This window comes from Corvus hawaiiensis, chromosome Z (genome assembly GCF_020740725.1).
Source record: "Corvus hawaiiensis isolate bCorHaw1 chromosome Z, bCorHaw1.pri.cur, whole genome shotgun sequence".
Lineage (NCBI taxonomy): Eukaryota > Metazoa > Chordata > Aves > Passeriformes > Corvidae > Corvus > Corvus hawaiiensis.
In genome coordinates, this window is record NC_063255.1 from 15593402 (window position 1) to 15613058 (window position 19657).

The 19657-nt window shown below is 40.1% G+C and overlaps 1 protein-coding gene across 14 annotated transcripts in view; it reads right to left on the minus strand.

Moving 5' to 3' along the window:
* The window catches only part of UNC13B (unc-13 homolog B), a 213406-nt gene that overhangs the window by 151089 nt on the left and 42660 nt on the right, over positions 1–19657 (minus strand). For 13 of the 14 annotated variants that reach the window (XM_048290582.1, XM_048290583.1, XM_048290571.1 and 10 more), the window contains exons 6-7: positions 13006–13076; positions 9809–9866 (exon numbers count right to left, since the gene is read on the minus strand). The exons of the other annotated variant lie outside the window; for it this stretch is intronic. In XM_048290582.1, the coding sequence (XP_048146539.1) occupies positions 9809–9866; positions 13006–13076 (129 nt within the window). The remainder of the gene's footprint in view (positions 1–9808; positions 9867–13005; positions 13077–19657) is intronic. 14 annotated transcript variants of the gene reach the window in all.

A 19657-nucleotide genomic window follows, 5' to 3' on the forward strand; every position in this document is an offset into this window, starting at 1 on the left:
CATCAAGTGCAGCAGACAATAAACAAATTCATCATATGTAGACAGAGAACAAGCAAGAGTTTTCTGTCCTGGCCACCATCTCTAGCTACCAGCCAGGCACACAGATGCATCAGAGCTACAACCAGGTTGCTCCTTTCTTTTTGGAAACAAAAGGTCTACAAAGCAACACAGTCCCTCAGACACACATCAGTACTTCAAGGTCCCTGGATAGGCTCTGACAAACACACGTGGCACTTTGCACAGGCACAGGCATTGCTCAGGTTCAAGTGGCACTTTTATAGCTGGTAGAGTTTCAAAGGTATGCCATTACCTTCTGGTTCCTATGATAGTAGTTAGAGAGGAAAAAAAAAAAAGTAACACACGTATGTTTGCTTTGGTCATTAAAGGAAGCAGCCCTGACTAAGTGGAACAAACTGAATGACAATTTTTATGGTGCTGATTTAGAAAGAACCACTGGTATAATGCTGAACACATGCAGTTACCATGGAGTATAAAAGGTTTATTCCCCTCTTGTGTACAGAAGGTTCTTGTTTGCTGAATTTAACAACAGAAAAAACCTGAAGTCCATGGAGTCGAGCACCAGCAATTTACAGCCTGAGACAAGACAAATGCCACATCTCTGGCCCACAGCAAGAGTGACAATGCTGGGGTGCTGGTAAGATGAAGATGTACCCAAATGCATCAGAAACCTGCCAGGATCCACCCAACAGTGTTGGCACGACCCTCACCACAAGGCTATCCTCTCAGGCTTGTTTTTCACAACAAAAAGCCTGAATACCAGCTTTGACAGACATGTGAGTGTTACTTCAGGGGGGAAGGAGAGGAAAAAGAGGAACTCACAACCAAGCTGGCAAAGAAAACAAAAGTAAAGACATGGCAAAGAAATGAAAAGGGGAGACAACCAGGAGAAAGGGTAGGAAACCAGAAGCAGGAAGAGCAAAAACAGTAGAGAGAGACATAGGAAAAGGGACTGAGGAAAAAGATCAAGATGCTGACAGAACTCTGCACTGAACTTTAATTTCTTGTGACCAAGAGTTCCCATTAAAGACAATTTCCTATTAATGTAGCAGTTGAACAACAGCTTACACGTATCCCATTCCTGCAAATCTCAAGACACTAACACATGTAATAGCAACCCCAGCACATCCTTCCATCACAATGTCTGTATCTCAGGTGCACAGTAAGAGGCAAAGGAAGGAACATTCAAACATTTGCAGCTTGTATTACTATCAAAGATCCAGAAAAACTGTAGTGATACAGCATTATTGCAATCAGGCCACATGCTAGTGAAATGCATGTCATTATTAATAAATGAATGCACATATAAAACCCCAGAGCAACTGGGGAAGAAACACCAGAAGGTAACTATAAATTTCCAAAGCTGGTATGCAGATCAGAAAAACCACAGAGGAAATGGAGCTTATGTCCTCCAGATTTCACAAAGATAAAAATCCCAGACCCAGCCTCTGCACAAACTACTGTATTCAGTCTGTATTGAGGGAATAAGTGACCTCTGAAACCAGCTGAGAATGTTCCTAACCACTACTGCTTTGACAGGAAAAGGCCTCATGGTTGGCACAACACTAGTCATCGTTTGAAACTGCAACAAGGAGAAAACCAAATGCTAAAACAACCCTCCTGGATTGTTTTGTTACAAGCTCTGTCCTTGGAGGAGAAGCTTTACCACCTCCCATAGATAAAAGAGTCCTCAAACTGACAGTGCCAGCTACTTACCTGTCCACCTCACCACTACCAAGTTCCTTATGAACAGCATGAAAATCCCACAGACTTTCCACACCCAAGGCAAATAGCAGTCAATGCCAAGCACGGCAGGGCGAGGAGAGGAGCAGCTGCCCTTAGACAGCAGCTCCTTACCCTGCACATGTTCTCAAACTGAGAACCAGGATATGCTACAGCTATACACTGGGGAAGGTAACGCTGCAGGAGCAGAGAGAAAGAGATGCAGTAACAGAGAGTAAGGGATTTTCAGCCAGAAGCTCAAAACTCCGCTTTTGTTTGTTTTTACTAACACCCACTTCACTTTAGTGTCTAACATTTTGGAAAAAAAGATGACTTTATTAAAGACTCAACACATATGCTGCTTCATTTAAGATTCAGGAGCTAACAGTATATATCTCAGTCCTTCAGCATAATCGCAGAAGACCTGGGCTGACAGTCTTGATATTTTGAAGGTTAATGAAAACAGAATTTCTTTTTAGCCTTTTCAAGTTGTTTTTCTGCTCTATAAAAATAATACATATAACCACGATTTGTTAAGAAAAAATCCCTTCCAGATCACCTTTGGGAACAAATTTAACCTGTACAAACTCGAACTAGAAACACCAAGAGTCCAGACAGAAAACGGAAAGTTGTAATTCTAAAACCATACAACAACATACACCAATACATGATACAGACAAGTCAGACTAGTCACTCCATGTGCTCTTAAATACCAACTGTGTGTGTCTTGGTAATCACATTATTTTGTATTTGTAAGTTTCAGTACTCAAAAAATGAGGTTTCATATAAACCTCCAATTAAGGACTAAGCAATGCCAGCAGCCTGGTGTCTTGGAAGCTACAACGTTTTTGTCATTAACACATTTTGCAAAGCACATCTAAGTTCTCACTGTTAGCTGAATATAACATATGCTTGTTCTGTGCCTCAGTTATGCAACTATTCAGGGAGGAACTCCTCCTCCCCACTTCACACTGTCAAGCCTGGATCAGCAGGGACACTGTAAAAAAGCAGAATATTCCAAGTCTTTAATGCAGTCTAATTTTACTGCCCGTGTGCCATTTTGTTTCATTTCTGTTTACAAGCCTCTCAGATTGGCTGAGACCGACTATCCCTGTCAGAACGTTATCATTTGCTGCTGTCCATTGCTTATAGTCATGCTTGTGAACTATTTAATCCTCCTGTTATGAGCTTAGCACAAATGGAAATAATCTAAATAAGTTTATAAAAACAAACTAAACTCCAGGTAGTATATTTGATTCTGATGAAGTACCATTTGAAAAATGTTCTGGTCAGCTCTTTTTTCCTAGGTTTAATAAACCTCCTTTCCCCCTGGCTAATACCCTCAAATACAGTGTGAATAGATCTTAGATTCCATAAAAATCTACATTCTTCCACTGTTCAATGTACTTTCCAAAACTAAAAAGGTGATATTTTAGTGGAATAACCTTCTAAAATACAAAACATACATTGAATAGCTTTTTAGAAGGAAGTCAAGTTTTCAGTAAGCACGATGCCAAAGAAGGTTTCGTAACAAGTACCACCATTTCCAGTTCAGTTTTAGAACACTCCAGACAAGGGCCAAGGCCTCCGAACAAAAGGAGATGAGAAAGCACAGGAGGCAAATGAGCTAAAAGGATCTGACAGAGACAAGGACAGGCACTGGAGAGTGACACTGAAGTGCTCTCCTTGCTCCTCAATTCACCACATTCAGCTTATGTTGAAATTTTTGAGTATTTTATTTCACTAAATGAAATGGCCCTTCTGGCGACCTTTACTTTGGCTAAACAAAATCAGACTGAGATCTGAGAATTTAAGCAGGGCTTGGATCACCATCAAATCATCGAGAGTACTCATTAAGTTATTACAAGCTTGTGCAACTCCTTAGTAACCATAGTAAAAATGATCAGGCAGAGTGCCACCTAATTTTATCTTCAATGGAAAAACTGTAACATGTCTATCCTTGCACTGATACCTAACATGGCCGTCTTTGTCTTCCAAATTACCAGGCTACCAAATCACACAGACCATGTAAACACAGCTACAGACAAAAGATTTATATACCCTTTCCTGAGATACAATTCTGGACTACAGGTGATAACTTAACATTACATATATGCATAATAGCAAAGAGGAATATAATGTTCTACAGCAGCTGAGATAAAAGACTTGGTGTCTTTTTTTCTTCTGATTTTTAATCTTGGACTTTCAGTACAAACCTCACTGTTCAAGGACACATATTTATGGCTTTTGCATGAAGTTGGGCAATCATTTTTCTATCAGTTTAAAATTTAAAATTTTTTAAAAAGTTTTTATTTCACTGTTGTAACAAAATTCAAAATATTTTGCTCCTATTGCTATGATACTAAATGATGACTAATAAAGTTCAAAGTCCTTAAAAAACTGAAATAGAAAAAAAGAGAAGCTTTCATGAAGAGCACTAGACAAATTATGAAAGCTAGAGTGTTTAAATGAGCATTTGCTTTGTTTGATCACCTTTTATAGAGACACTTGTCAGTACTGGCATTTAATATTGTCAGTGTTCAGCATTTCAGTAAGAATTTTACATTAGGAGGGGTTTATTTAAAAGTAAAAGCTTTATTTCCTTGTGACCACCTTTCAGAATGCAGCCCATACTCTACAAAAACAACAACAAAAAAACTACATTTAGACGATCATCAGCAAATTCAAAGCCCTAGAATTCTCTAGAGTTCAGCAGTACATCAAACTTTGTTACTGTATAATCTCCTAATATAGCCAGTATTTTTATTTTTAAATTCCATATGCCGAGTACTTTTCCTTAGACATATCCAGTCCTGAAGTAGCAGCTTTATCCTAAAATTTTAGCACAAACCCTTGAATCTGTGTTCCTTTTAGCAGAACTAACATGCCTTCAGCCAGCCCAGACAGTGAGTGCCACAAAGCCACTAGAAAACAAATATCCCAGAGGGCATTTATCCTAAACAAAGAGAAACAGGAGCTGCCAGTCACCCAGAAGCAGAGAGGCCAAGGATTTAGCTTTCCCAGCCCATCAATAAACTACCACAAAAAAAGCTCATACAATGGTTCCCCTTGCATGGACTAAGGCAGTTTTCCTTGGCCCAGCCTAAATAAATAAAGTCATTCATATGTGCTGTTTTGAATTACACTTCCACAGAACAGTCTTTCGAGTTGTAACTGCACTGTGGCCAGAAGTTCTACTCTTACTAGAGCACAGCTATTTAATGAGTGCAGCACGATCTTCAGCGTCACCTACCCTTGAAAAGGGTAAAATAATCATTGACTTCTTTCTCACCCTTCCCAAACTGGCGTGGACTAGAAATGCTGTAGGTGGCTGCTGACCTCTGTTGTCTAAGTGCAGAATCAGGCTGGTAACCAGAAAAAACCAGCAACAATCCTGATGTATAGCACACACCTCTACAACAAGGAGGGTAGTGTCACCTACCAGTATTCTCAAGACAACTATGCTGCCTGACCCTCCACTATCACAGATCATACAGCTCTATGAACAATTAGGAGGGTCATGTTCTGGTCTTCCTGATGCACCAGTGGAATTTGAGCTCCCCCCAAAAAAAACCAAAAACAGTGAACATCAGAAATGAAACCTCTCAGAGTCAGCCTCTGTGGTACCTTTGAAATAGTAGTGCATGTGAAGGTATTAGAAGAATTTTGCAGAAACAGATTTCTTCAAATATCAGCGGCAAAGAAGGGTCACCACGACAAATTGATCTGGCACCAAATAACAAACAATCCTATAATGTGTATAAAACATTTTGCCAGATTTAAAGTAGATAAAAAGCTGCTTATGTACCTCAAACAAAACTAGCATTTTTTCCTGCATGCATGTGCACACACACGCTCCAGAGAGCATTAAGAGATGTAATCTTGTTCCTTACTCTTTCCCCTTATGGCAGGCCAAGCACACGCTGGCTTTGGTTCTTTCTGCTGGTAAAACAGTATATCAGAAGCTATTGCTTCTTTTGTTGCTCTTACCAACCTACAATCCAGAGCCAAGTAAAAAATTTACCTTCTTCTGGTACAAAAGAAGCACACCAAAACCTACAATAAAATACATACACATGCACAAAAAGAAAAAACAAACAAACAAACAAAAAAACCCCACAACAAAATGTTACCACCCACCACAGCCCTGGTAACTGGGGATTTTACAGAGCAAAGGATTCAAGGAAATAGAACAAAAACATTGAAACAGAAAAAGGACAATAAAGCACTCTCAAAAAATTATTAGTCAATGATAAGAGGACAGACATAACTGGTTGATTCAGTGGCACTTAGGTTATCTTCCCTGAGAACAATATTGAACAAACCTGCTCTCTTCCAGATTTGTAAACTCCCTGACAAATGGTGTAGGGCAGTATTTAGAATAACTGATATTAACCAAGTCTGCCAAATTGATTCTGCAAAGATGCAGAGTATCTTTCTCATCCCAGTTTGCACTGTGACTGATCCAAGTCGGAGCTGCATTTAAAATATTCACAGTGTGACTCACTTGTGGATTATAATGGACTTTCATGTGTCCAGAAATGGTCTTGAGCATACAAGGAAAACATATCTGTAACTCCTCACAATAACTAACTTAGAGCTCATTGACTCAATGCCAAAGTAATCAAACAATATGTTTTCAATCTGCATATTTTAAAGTGAATTTCCAGACAAAATGTCTTGCTTTCTTTTCAATTTACATTTAATTTCAGGTCACGGGTAAAAGCCAATATGGAGATGCTGCAGTTTTCTAACAAAAAATTAATAATTATGACTACATTTAATAGAAAGGCAAACAAAACTAGATCCATGGACTCTACAGTGCTTTGGTTATTGCTTGGGATCACTGAAAGTTAAGTCAATTAGAAGCATGTGATCTTTCTGGGGCAGGAGGAATGTATAGGGAAGCATAGCAGTTGGGAGTTAAAAATTAAATGGTTAAGTATAACAAAGGAAAGAGGCAGGGAGTGCCAAAATCAGCAGGACTTAGAAAAGATTGTACATACAACAGAACCACCCGCCTCATTTAAGAATAGGTAGGAAGCCCAAATCCCACATTACCTCAGAAATTATGGGTCAGACTCTTCTAAGAACAAAACAGCATTTGAGACTGTGAAAGGAGGCCTGAAAGCTCAATAATCTCTGGAAAAATTAGAGCTCCCAGTAAGGGCTGAGATTTCCCATGGCACCATGCCCAAGCAGCAGCCCATATACGACCAGAGACAAAAACCCACCCTCAGATCAGAGACTGGCTTTCACACGGGGCCACCTCTCTTCTCTCACATCCTGCTCCATCCTTCTCCCCCTCTCTACTCAGGGGAGATAGAAGAACCAGCAGCATCCCTGCAGGAAGTGGGAAACCACCACAAGAAAAGATGGTTTGGAAAAGGTAAAAGATGTGCAGAAAGTACAGATGCAGAAGAGGGCAGAAGTGTAATCTAATTTTAACATGCAAGGACATGTATTTCGCTAATTAAAGAACCTAATCCTGCCTGCTGGAGTAGGATTTTCTCTAGCTGGAACAAGGACATCAAAATGGTCTTCTGAGAGCTGCCAGAGTGGCTAAGCAGGATGCCAGTGATACGTGCAGTTATGTACCATTATGTTTTTAAGTGCAAGCTATATGAAATGTTTTGCAGCACTTTTGCTCTATAGAGCATCAGGTTTTAAGATAATTTTGTATTTTTTGAAGGATTGGGAAAACATTCTTGCGGAGTAAAACCTACTCACATTGAGCATGTTTTTTCCTCCTTCTAAATAAATACTTAGTCTGCTGTCCAGCAGACTGTGTCCTGCTCCTAGCAGTGACCATACCTCATCTGGCATATCTAGATGATGAAAATGAAAATGTTGTGATGGAAAATTGGATGAGTCTTAAAAGTGTTCTTGAGGGTCATTTTTATTATATCTAAAAATACACCTATCAATTATTTACCCACATGGTAAGTAAGAACACTCCATATTGAACACATTTTAGTGTGGTGAAGGACACTCACCCTGCTGCTGTGTCACATGCAAAGGCCAGGTCAGCTTCCAATAGAGATACAATCTGTGCATGTTCTGAGTTGAACTCTTGAGTCTCAAAGTATAGTGCTGTATCGAGGCAAGCTGACAACTCTTACGCACAAGTTCATGCAGGCAGAGTTCATTTTTCAAAAGTACCTCTATATTAAATGTCTATTTTGTATTTTTTCCATGTAAATAGATATTCATAGACATCAGATACTTTCAGGCAGTAAACAAGCCAAAGTACATGCAGTGCCATCAGCTTTATTGAAAATTCTTCAATACATTAACAACAGACTGCTATGAAATGTTTAACATCCATTCTAATGAGTGTTTTAATCTCATGAATGATTATATTAATTCTTATGTGACATTAATTGTTCAAACCACGGGGCCTTCAACTGAATATTGCAAAAGGTCATTTTCCAGCAAGATGCAGGCTGTTAACAGCCAGCACAACAAGGATGGCTGTAGGGCTGCTCCTCGCTGTGTCTGTCTGCAAGAGCCCAGCTGGTTCTCCAGGGGAGAAACCAGCTACAGGGGGATGTAAAAGCACCCTGCTGTGGGAACAGGTGCAGCTTATTTTCCCTGCACAGAAGCATTCCCTCTAATTTACCCATACATCTCAATACTTAGGAGATTCAATCAAACCAGCCTCCCTCAAACAAAAGCAAAGCCCAGGGCATAGAGCCAGGAAAATAATTTCAGCAAACAACATGTTCATTTCTTGGACACTTCATACATCAGACAGTTTTTCTTTGACCTTTTGACATTAGGGGTTCTGCACACTATGTTAGTATGATTTAATCAAATATTAGTTTCTCCCAAAATGTTTCTTATTTGTTGGCCTAACAAATCAATTGTACCCTTTTGACTATTTAAAAAACAAAACAAAACACACCAAAAAACTGAAAAACACAACAACAACAACAACAGCACAACTAAGAGGAAAAAAACCAAACTAAAAAACTCCACATACACCTATTTTTTTTAAAAAAAAAAGGAGGACACATTCAGTGTTACCAGAATGAAAGTATTACTGGAATACTTTGATATAGAGCTGTACATGTTCCAGCTACACAGCACAATCAGATTTCCTAGGCAATTGGTTAATGTCTATAGTTGGTTGAAGATACTTTTAAGATAACGTAACAAAAAGTACACAGAGAAATTAATTCTACTCAAAGAAGGTAAACAGTAATTAGCATTTCCTAATGTTATCAGTTTTGAGGAGATCCTATAATCAGCCTAATGGATAAACAGCTTGCAATGTGTAATACGCACATCTTACAGGATTTTAAGTAGAGGATAAAAGATTTGTTTAAATTATGAGACTTGAATTTTATTAATGTTGTTGCCAAAAGTAGATAACACATTCACAAGAGACATCACTGAGCTTTCATCTATTGTATGTTAAAAGCAGTGTTTCAAAAATCTAATTTTGCAGATCATCAGATACATCAAGTGCTATGTTATTTTTCCATCCATGTTTTCATAAGCATAAAAAATGCAAGACAAGATAAGCAGAAATTAGTAAAAATATTTTTTCCATCCATCAACGCAGCATTGAAAAGTAATATTGAAGAAATTAGACATCAAGTACACAAACCTCTGGTGCATTTTAAAAGGCTACCAGTAGTACTGGTCTCCATCTATTTTCTCCCTCTTAAAATTTCATTAAACAGTAATAAAAATTATATTTAACAAAGGAAGTTTTAAGAGAACATAGTCTAATGTAGTCAAATAAATAAACACAGCATTTTCTTACTGGTATAAATATTACAAGGGCCTGACAATCTCAGGGACTTTGAACACATTTTCTGTTCCTATTGCACACAAGGACAACAGCAAGTTAAAGACTCAATGCCTGATTTCACTTCCTGGCATCAGAAGCTGCAGAGCAACATTTAGAGGAGGACAGCTTTTCATAACTGCACAGAGATTTAAGTACTTCTAGTAAGAAATATTCTTCAGATGTACCATCACTTGATAACTGACCATAGAAGGAAATCAAGTACACTGAAAGAGGAAAAAATATTGAAAATAAGTAAGTCTAACTTACAACACTGGGAGGCAGCACTGGGCAATGGTTTCTTCTGGACTTCCTCCTGAAAGGAATACTAAAGGAGGGAAAAAAAATAGGAAGGAACATAGACAGATAAGAAAGCAAATAGTAACTTTATGACAGCATGCCACACATAAGAGAAAATATCCCTAGTAGTATCAAAGTACAATATCTATAAGCATAATATCCATAATATATTCTCCTTTATAGCTGCATTTAAACACACTCCCAGAAGTCTCCTCTTTTCTCATGCCAAAATCACATGTTACAAAGTGCACTTCTGTTTAAGGTAAAGTCTGCTTTAGAACAAGCACAGGCCCTATTACCAATTCTGAGACCTCCAATTAGACATCTGAAAGACCTGATTCTCCACAACTTAATGCCAGTGTGACAGGGAGCTCCAAACTGGGAATACGCCTGTTTATATCTAGACACTCCAGTACAGCTTTAACAGTTCAAAACTCATGTGGGCTCACAGCAACTCTGCAGTATGAGATGGAAGCAGTAAGGTAATTACTGTGCCTGGCAGGGCAAGAACACAATGTCTGCCCAGCCAGTACTTGCAAACTCTCCTGTGATCCACTTTACATCCAAAGTGAAGAATTTTTCATCTCATTTAATACTAAATTAGAGAACACTGAGGTATTTAAATTATTCAGCTTTGACTTTTTACAAAGCGGTTTGTTACAGCATCAAAGCGTTCCCTAGGGGAATGCCAGTGGTTTCATTTTGTTATTCTCTCCTATCTTGTGTTACATAGAGATATGAGAAAATTAGGACAATTGACCAAAATAATGAGAACAGTCTTTGCTAGGAAAAAAAGATCTGACAACAAAGGAAGTGGCAAACTTATCAAGCCGGTGCTGCAGCCTGTGGAAAACGCAGCCACCAGACAGTCTCTCCTTGGATTTGGCAGGGATTAATGACCAGTTCTGTGCATGGAAGGTGACAACCCGCAGACTTCCGCTGCGGTTATCTTCCAATCTGTGCTATTTAAAATGCACAAGGGATCCTGAAAGGTGGTTAGTCTTATCATCAGCAAACTGCCAACCCACTGAGTTAATCAGGATTGTGAAAACAAGAACTGCCGGATCTCACAGCACTGACTGGTTGACAAAGTGGTGAAAGGAAGTCTGCTGATGAGCAATTTCAGTAGCACAGGACAGCAGTGGGTTCTGAATTACTATCCTCAGAGATCCCAGAATGGCAGCAGTTTGTTATTTTTAAGGCATCAGCCCGACGGCTATAAGGAGTCCCAAAATGAAAATGGAATATTAAGTGTTTGTAGGAAGAGAGGCTGGAAAGCATTTCTGTGACACCGTATGAACTCTAAATGAACCTGCTTCTTGAGTACTCCTGTGCAGCTTTAGTCTGTTCATTCATCGTCTCAAACAGAGGTAGATGAACTTAAAACAAAGAAGACAAAGGCACAAAGTTGTCCTGTGCTAAAAAACACTGTGCAGACCAGGACTCTGCAGCCCAAAAGGTGAGGTCTGTAAAGCTCAGTGGCACAGACTGGATGCATGAGGATCAGTCATTTAATTTCTCCAAATAAACCTGCCTCCAGCTAGTTTCTCAAACACCAGGTTTGTTTGCTCAGCGCAATTAAGATATTTCTTCAGGCAATGTACAATTACGGTGCTGAATTCCTTTGCACAAACATAACTGACCTGGGTGCATTTAAAGGGCAACTGGCATCCACAAAAGAAACTCCACTGAGTGCTGCTCAACACAAGGATACTGCCTCTGGCTCTGGAAGTTCCCGAGCTACAAGTCACTGCCAATTAGGGGAATATGCAAGGAAGATCTCATCCCCTTTCTGGGTGGTTGGCAAATGTGGAGAACTTTAGAAGAATCACCTTAGGTCAGGCTCTGCACAGGTTTTTTTCTCCTTGGTCACAGGAAACATCCACAATAAATCTGAGACCACTAGGTCACAAATACAGAGATATTACTTTGTTACTAGTATTTGAAAAAAGCATGCAGTTACTGGTACTTGATAATGGTATTTGATAAAAGCATGCAGTTAAGCAAGCAATGCATGGCACTGCAGGAAAAGGAGAGACTCGGAAAGCTCAGGATATCTTTCAGCAAGTACCAGCTTGGTGAAGCACTAGAGGGCACCTGAGCCTCGCTGAAGTACCTGGACTGCTGCTCCAGCCCACAGAAGCAGGGAGGCACTACACCATCATCACTGACAGGACGACTCAGACTGAGCTTTTCATCGACTCTTAAAGGCTCTCAAACTTCTAGGAAGGCAGGAGAGCCTGCCCTAAAGTCTTTTCATTTTTATCCGCCCAAATAATGGTCTGTCCTCAGTCAAAAAGAAAATCCACCTTAGTCTCCTTCATCTGCACAGTAAACCAAATCACTGATATAATGAACAGAAAAGAATAGATGAAGGATCCCAGAACAAAAACCTCCTAAAGTCATTGCATTGGGAGAATATTTTGCAAGTTATCTTGCTATGGAAACTCTTGCTATGGAAGGAGACTTGTCAAAGAGTTTTCACCAGCACCATGTTCTTACTCGATGTTCAGATCAACACATGAGTACTGGGCTTTGTTAAATTCTTCATTCCTGATACAGGTATTAACATGCTAAATCTTGTTCTGCAAACAATATGAACTGCCTCTCTTAAAAATAAAAAAAGTAACCTTTATTTTATAGCTGCTTAGCCAAGTACACACTACAGCCCGGAAACCAAAGCCATAGCTAGCATGTATTCTAATACAAGATTCATATAAACTGAGCTTTTAACAACTGCATTAGGATAAAAGCCAACAGCTCCAACAGTCCTCAGTTCAAATAAAGATTCAATATTTTGCTTTGTATTCTTCAAGGAAACAGTCAACTGCAAAAAAGTCCTTTTTGACTTGATTTCACAAAAAGAACCTGCCACAGCCGGTCAAAAATGCTTTCACTCTCTACTCTGGTAAAGCATGGTGTTGCCTTTTCTTTGAACATATTCACATCAACAAAACATTATTCGAGCACTTCCAGCATGAAGAAAAGTATTCCTCTCCTTAACACTAAAGAGTACACTTGAGAAAAGAGTTCTCCAAGTAGTTCATAGAAGACTTGTAAATAACCAACATTTAGCAGTTACCCTAATCACAGGGATTTAATACAAAGAATAAAAGCTAGTTATAAGACATTCAGGGCTAAATTATTCTTTCCGTTTAGATATTTACCTCATCATCTCCCAGTGAATTTACTTGTTCTAATTTTCTGGTCCAGTATCTGGCCTCGTCTTCGGGGATATCTAAGTCAAAAGAGTAAGTCACACCACCTTATTAACCAGGCAACTTTGTATTCATCACCATTAGCAGTACAGATCACATGCACAAAACTCACATATGATTTTGAAGAAATAGGACTGTCTTACGTTAGCACTCAGATGGAAAATAAACATTGTAAGTAGTAGCACAGTTCAAGGGCTTACACTGCTTTCTTGTTTAAAGCTGATTAACCAAATGCACACTTACACAAAGGTAAGAAAGAGAAAGACAGACTGGTTCACATTTAATTCAAGTATTAGTTTGATGGAGAGCCATTTCACAACAGTATTTTAATACACTTGCTTATGCTTGATAACACATAACAAGAGCCTCTCCTGGAGGCTTTTTGTAACCTCAGCAGAACACAGGCTGCCTTTGAATAGCAGACCTTATGCACACCAATAGCACACCTCCTGGAGTAACCCAGATTAGGTACCAAAAAATAAATGGTCTCTTATTTCTCTGCCAGCAATAAGCCAAATCTTTTGAGTGAATCAACAGAGTTACAGGCAGTCATATTCACATGAAAGCACATTCTTACTTTTACATCACACTGAAGCTTCATTGTGAAGTGAATCACAACACTTTTACCGTCTAGAGGAGTTACCAAGCTGACAGCAAGTAAAAAGCATTATCACTTTTATTTTGGTAACTATTTTCTTTTTCACACTTTGAAGTAATAGAGTGTCCTAATGGAACACTGACTTCTGCCACTCAAAATTTCCCCTTCCAAAGCACACGCCTGGAGATGCAGATAACCTGCTGTGAAAACCTTAACACAAAATTATTTAGGGATGGGGTGGTGTGAAAACATTGGAAAAGAAAAAAAATTATTTGGGTTTCTTTTGTTTGGGTTTTTTTCTAGCCACTCAACATTCCTGACTGTAGCAACTTCTGAAATCTGGCTATTTATGGCCTGAAACTGCACTACTGCAGAAACTTCGAAGCTCACAGAGGAAGGAAATGGAGGGAGTGTTCCAGCTAAAAACACCACCAGCCCTGCAAGCTGACAGGAAGATAGTGCTGTACCAGTTCAGCTGGTTTTCCCATCTCCTGCAACTCTTTACATTTTCAGGTGGCCTCAGGAGGAGCCAAGAAGTTTACATCCAAGAAGTTTGTTTCCCTGCAATGAACTGTACCCCATGGACACCACCACAATGATATGGTAAGCTATGCACTGGCAAGAATGGGAGAATCAGGGCAGGGTGGCCTCCTGATGAAAATGTGATTCCAAAAGTCACATCTGCTCTCACTCCTCACAGAAAAAAAGAACAGGATTTATTGGCTTTGAGGGAATGTCTCTTCTACATGTGTCTTCTCTCAGCCACACAAACCATCATCTTATGAAGGCAATGACCCCAAAACACTGCAGATAATAGAACACGAACCACTCTTAACAGGTACATGTCAGATTTAGTGGAATTGCAAGCTTCAGCAGTAGATATTTCCTTGGACTATGAATTCGTGTCTACATCTCTGTAACAGAAACACCACTGAATTTTTATGCAACTAATCTCACCCACACAAGGGGTTAAAATACTCCCCACTTGAGAAAGTATTATGGAAGCTTAGTATCTGTCTCCAAAAAACCCGCACTAAGTAGAAAAAAAGACAACCTGTTTCTCCTTGCTTGGAGGGAGACCAAAATAATTTATTTTAACCAAGACACACAAAGCCAGCTGCTCTTTCTGATGTACATTACTTTGTTGTTAAAACCTATTAGAAAATAAGGTAGGAGAAACATGAGAGAGTCTTCCACAACTACAAGAGTTGTAGAAATACATACATGTTTTGATCATCAGGGCTGTGGATCACAGCTGCACAGATTTATTAGATAGTCTCTGCACAAATTAGGGTTGGCATTCAAAGCAAATCTGGACAGAACTGATCTAGAAAGAATGCATTAGTGAACTGATGAAGTTTAAGAGGACAAACTCCAACAATGACCTGAAACAATCCAAAAATTACCACAAAGCCCATGGAATTGTCTTGGAAACACATCACTTCTCTAAGAGATAAACTCATGAAATGAGAATTAAAGGTCAGAGCCCGAACCACTCAAATCTGGAGCCTGAAATCAAGACTAAAGAGATTGAGGAGGGGTGAAGCAATGATTACCATCAGCACGGCAAAAATTGAGGATGTCTCTTAACACTTTCACATACACCATGGTGCAGCGGCATGCCCAGGCAACAAAGAGCAATACTTGTCTCTTGGATTTACTGGTCCTGTCTTACATCCCAGATGCCCATTTCATAAACAGAGCTATCAGATTTTTACTGCAGGATTCCTGCTTCTATTAAAACAGCTGCTTATGCAAGTCAGAGATAAAAATCAGCTATTGTCTAGATAACAGCTGCTTTAAGGACATCTTCTTGATCTCAGAGAAACTCTTGTCATCAATACTAATATCAGTAAAATTACTGTACAGCAAACTTTAAACATGAAGCAACTGGCCTGTGATCCTGAGTCAAGCTACCTGCTCAAAAGAAATGAGAAATTCTATCCCAATGAGATACAATTTTCAATTTTTTGAGGAAGCTTCCATTACATTTCGCCTCAGTCAGTGGTTTCATTGAAGCTGCTTCTTTGGAATGCACAGAGTGGAAATCCCTAGTGCAGAGACCACAGACTGCTTGCAAGGCTACATCCACTGCCGAGCTCCTGCATCACTGCTCAGCTTTTGACTACAATGGAAATTACTCCACTACCTTAACTGCTGCTACAAGATAAAAAGATGAACTAGTCCAGAGAGAGGCCACATGATGCCATCTCAGGACTCCACACTTGGTGAACAAAACAAGCAAGGCCATGTGTCAGTGAAACAAAACTGCTGAAAAATAACAGAGAGGAGAGATGGGCAGATAGCTTCAATAGCTTTTGGTGCTTATTAATTTGAAACCAACAAAGAAACACTGCAAGCTTTACTGTCCTTGCCCTTACTGCCATCCTCAGCTGGAAGCTGAACCCCATATTCTCCGAGCTCCTGGCTTTCTGGGCCTGAATCTGTGGGGTCCATAAGCAGACAGAGACAAGGCAATAGATGGGGTGGAGGATCAGTAACTCCCACAGCATTACTCAGGATTGAAGGCTCCAAGCTAAGCTGAAGAGAGATTCCTGGGGACATGAGCAGGGGTGTGGGTGGAGGTCCCAGCTCTGAGGCTGCTCAGAGCAAATAAGCGTCCTGGAATTGGTACACAGCAGCACAGTGACTCGTCAGAATGAGGAAGGAAATAGAGGAGAATTTGGTGCATCCATACAGACCACTTCACTCAGTTAAACTCCCTCAAGTAGCTAAATATGACAGCATTCCTGCTTAGAGACCTCTAGCTTGGCAACAACCAGGAATTTCAGCCCTAAAGCTTTTCTTCTCCTCAGGTTTGGTGGTCCTTGCTCTGAGCCTTGCACATCACCTTGTGCCTTCTGAGTTTTTCCAAGCTAGCAAGTACTGGGCTGGTGCAACACCCAGCTTGGCAGGAGTGAGAACAAGAGCTGAAAGCAAAAGTGATACCCTCCCCACTTTCCTACAAGTGTTCACCTAGCTTCCCCTCTTCCCAGCTCCAAATTCTTCCCTTTCCCAATGTATGGGAATCTTCACAAGTTCTCACTGAAATGACTTTGCTGAACTGAGTTTTTCTTTCTGTTCGGTTCCCAAGACACTGTAACGAAGCACATTTACCCCACTGCATGGTTAGATGCAGAGCAGCATGCTCCCAGCCTGGGAGTGTTGAGAACACTAAAAGCATCTTCACTCCAATTATGAACTAGAAACTGCCTGGCACAGAACCAAACTGCGGTAGTTTGGAAGCCAAAAGCATTTTTGAGTACTGCATCCTGTGAGGGATTTGTACACAGTCACTGCACTTCTAAAAAAGAGGAACAGAGTAAAATTGCTATCAAAGAGAACAATTACACTTGAAAAGAAGCATCCTGAAAAGTCTGTGCCAACACACACTCACTGCATCAAAACAATAATAAGATTGTCTTCTCCCTACCAGAAAATTTTCTAAACCAACCAAGGAAAGCTGTATCCCTTCCTTGTCTGTCTTGTTCCAAAGAAGAAACAGATAGGATCAGAGGAGAAAGTGGCTCCAGCCTGTCTTGGCTAACAACCACTTCTTGCCATGAAGAAGGCAGTTTATTGCTACTTTTAAAAGACTACCAGGCACAAAAATGCTTCTCACCCTAAAGGTTAATATCAACTCTCACTAATGTTTCACATTTCCCGTCCTCTTTGTTGCACTTTCATAGCAGAGGATTTTCAGTTGTTCTGTTTCTGAGAGACTGAACATTCAAGAACATGGGGCTGGCAGAGAGCATGAGATGACAGCCTGGTCCCCAGCACTGCAGGCCATCATACAGGTATGCAACACAGAAGGGCCCACGGATCTGCCCTCCCCTGTACAGCATGTGCTGAAGTCACACTAACTGACCACAAGGCAACAGCTGCATCTGGAACGTGCAGTGGGACACACAGGGGACATATGAAGGCCACCGTCAATGTTCTTTGTCCCATTACAAATCTGGCCATGGACAAAGTTTAACTCCTGCATGACCTCAGGAAAGCTTATCTTCTGTCACCAGGAGCAGAGACTAAACTCCCACCAGTCTTTGTTAGGAGACAACTGCTTCCCAACTCCAAGCCTGGTAAATACTTGAAAACAAATTCATATGAAAAAAAAAAAATTTAAAAATCCCTAAGTTGCCTTCATCATGTACTACTACTATGAGCATCAGCATGTTTTGCATTAATTTCAGCTTTAGCAGTTGCCAGTCTCCAGAATACCAGGAGACGAGATACCAGGAATGAAGAACCTTGAATGTATCAGGTGGAAGCAGAAGCAGCAAACTAATACAGGATAAATATAGTGCAAACAACAAACCAGTTTCTAAATCTCTTTGCGTACCCGATCATGTTTTACATTAATGACTTCAGCTTTTCTGGTTTTCAAATTCATTTATTCTCTTTTACAAACCCTTAAAAACCTCTCAAGCTCCACCTAATACAATGAAATATTTTAAATACATCGAATAACCTGGAGTACTGCATCTGTGTGCATCTAAACGAGACAGCAGCCAGAAATGATAGAAAAAGGACAGAAGCACAGCCAAACAGGAGAACACACAGGTTTTTTTAAAGCTGCTATCCCAGGCAGCAGTGTTTTACCCAACTTGAAAAGCAGCACAAGCTGTACATGAGCCCACACATCACTCTCATTCTCATGTATCTACAGTAGCCAGGAGATCTTCACCTGGGAAACGAAACATGATACACAATGTTCCTAAGTGTCACTCCAAACCTCCTGTTATTAAAATCTTGCCTCTACGGCCCAGCTGCTGACTTAAGAACTTCCACAACACATCAGTGATCCATTTAGTTCCCTGTGTAGGTTTAAAGCAGCAGTTCCCAACTCCTATGACAGAGAATTTTAACATGTAGGGCACTAAGAATCCATATTGCTGCCATCCAGCTGAAGGGAACTGACCTGCGAATCCATTGGGAGAGATGCAGAGGCAGTGCTGTGAGCTCCATGCACCCCTCCAAGTCCCACAGCACCAGGGCAAGGAGACAGAGCCTAATCCATGGTGCAGAGTCCTTCTCTGTCCCAGAGATGATGGCAGAAGACACTTAGTCATGGTTTGAGGGGAAACACCACAGGAGAGGGTGACATGGGTAGATGCCAATTTCTAGAGGAATATCACACACCCTTAGCGTCTCCTGCTTTTCAACCCGCTTCTGACCTTGCCATGGCACCTCAGACTGAAAATGGAGATCAAAGCAAAAACTGCAGCACTCTTCAAGAGAAGAGCACCCTTTGAAGAGCTAACTCATCCACTCATTTTTTCCTAGACATTATGCAACCCTGGACAGGCAGACAACTTTTCACATTCTAAAACAAAAACCCTTCAACACAGTAATATGGAATCTGTGTTATTCCACTATTTCGCATGGTAAGCAAAGAAATAAGTAATAGGTGTGCTTTAAATGATCAATTGTGTCAAAACCAGAAGAATCAGGAAGTCTTTTTACTTATTTACTGCTCTGAATGAAATTCTACTTCTCCAAATATAAAAATGTAAAATAGTAGTATAAATCACCCCAAAATAAACAAAGAAAAACTCCTCTGAGTATAGCAGTAGGGAGAAAACACATGATTACCTGAAGTATTTTGATTTTTAAAATTCAGATGTTCTAACGCATCTACATGGAATCTGTTTTCTTACACTTGAAAAAAATACCTCAAAATGCAAGCAGTCCAGAATATGAATTGCAGAACAAAGCAAATTCTCTTTTGGACCCTCTCTGAATACAAAGGGAGACACCAGAACTTCATTTTGTTTTAAAGCAGTAACAGTTTACAAGCAAGCATGTCAGAATGAACTTAGATGAGAAGGCAGTGGCTACAAGCCTTGCCTTCAGCTCCATGTGCTTGTTCTGTCCCTCCCAGAAGCCTCAACATTTGTCCCAAAGAACCAAGATTTCCTTGTGAGGTGAAACAGGCTTGTTCCTCCTCTTGCATAACAAGTAATTTCAGTAATAAACTTCCCATGGGCAGCAGCAGTG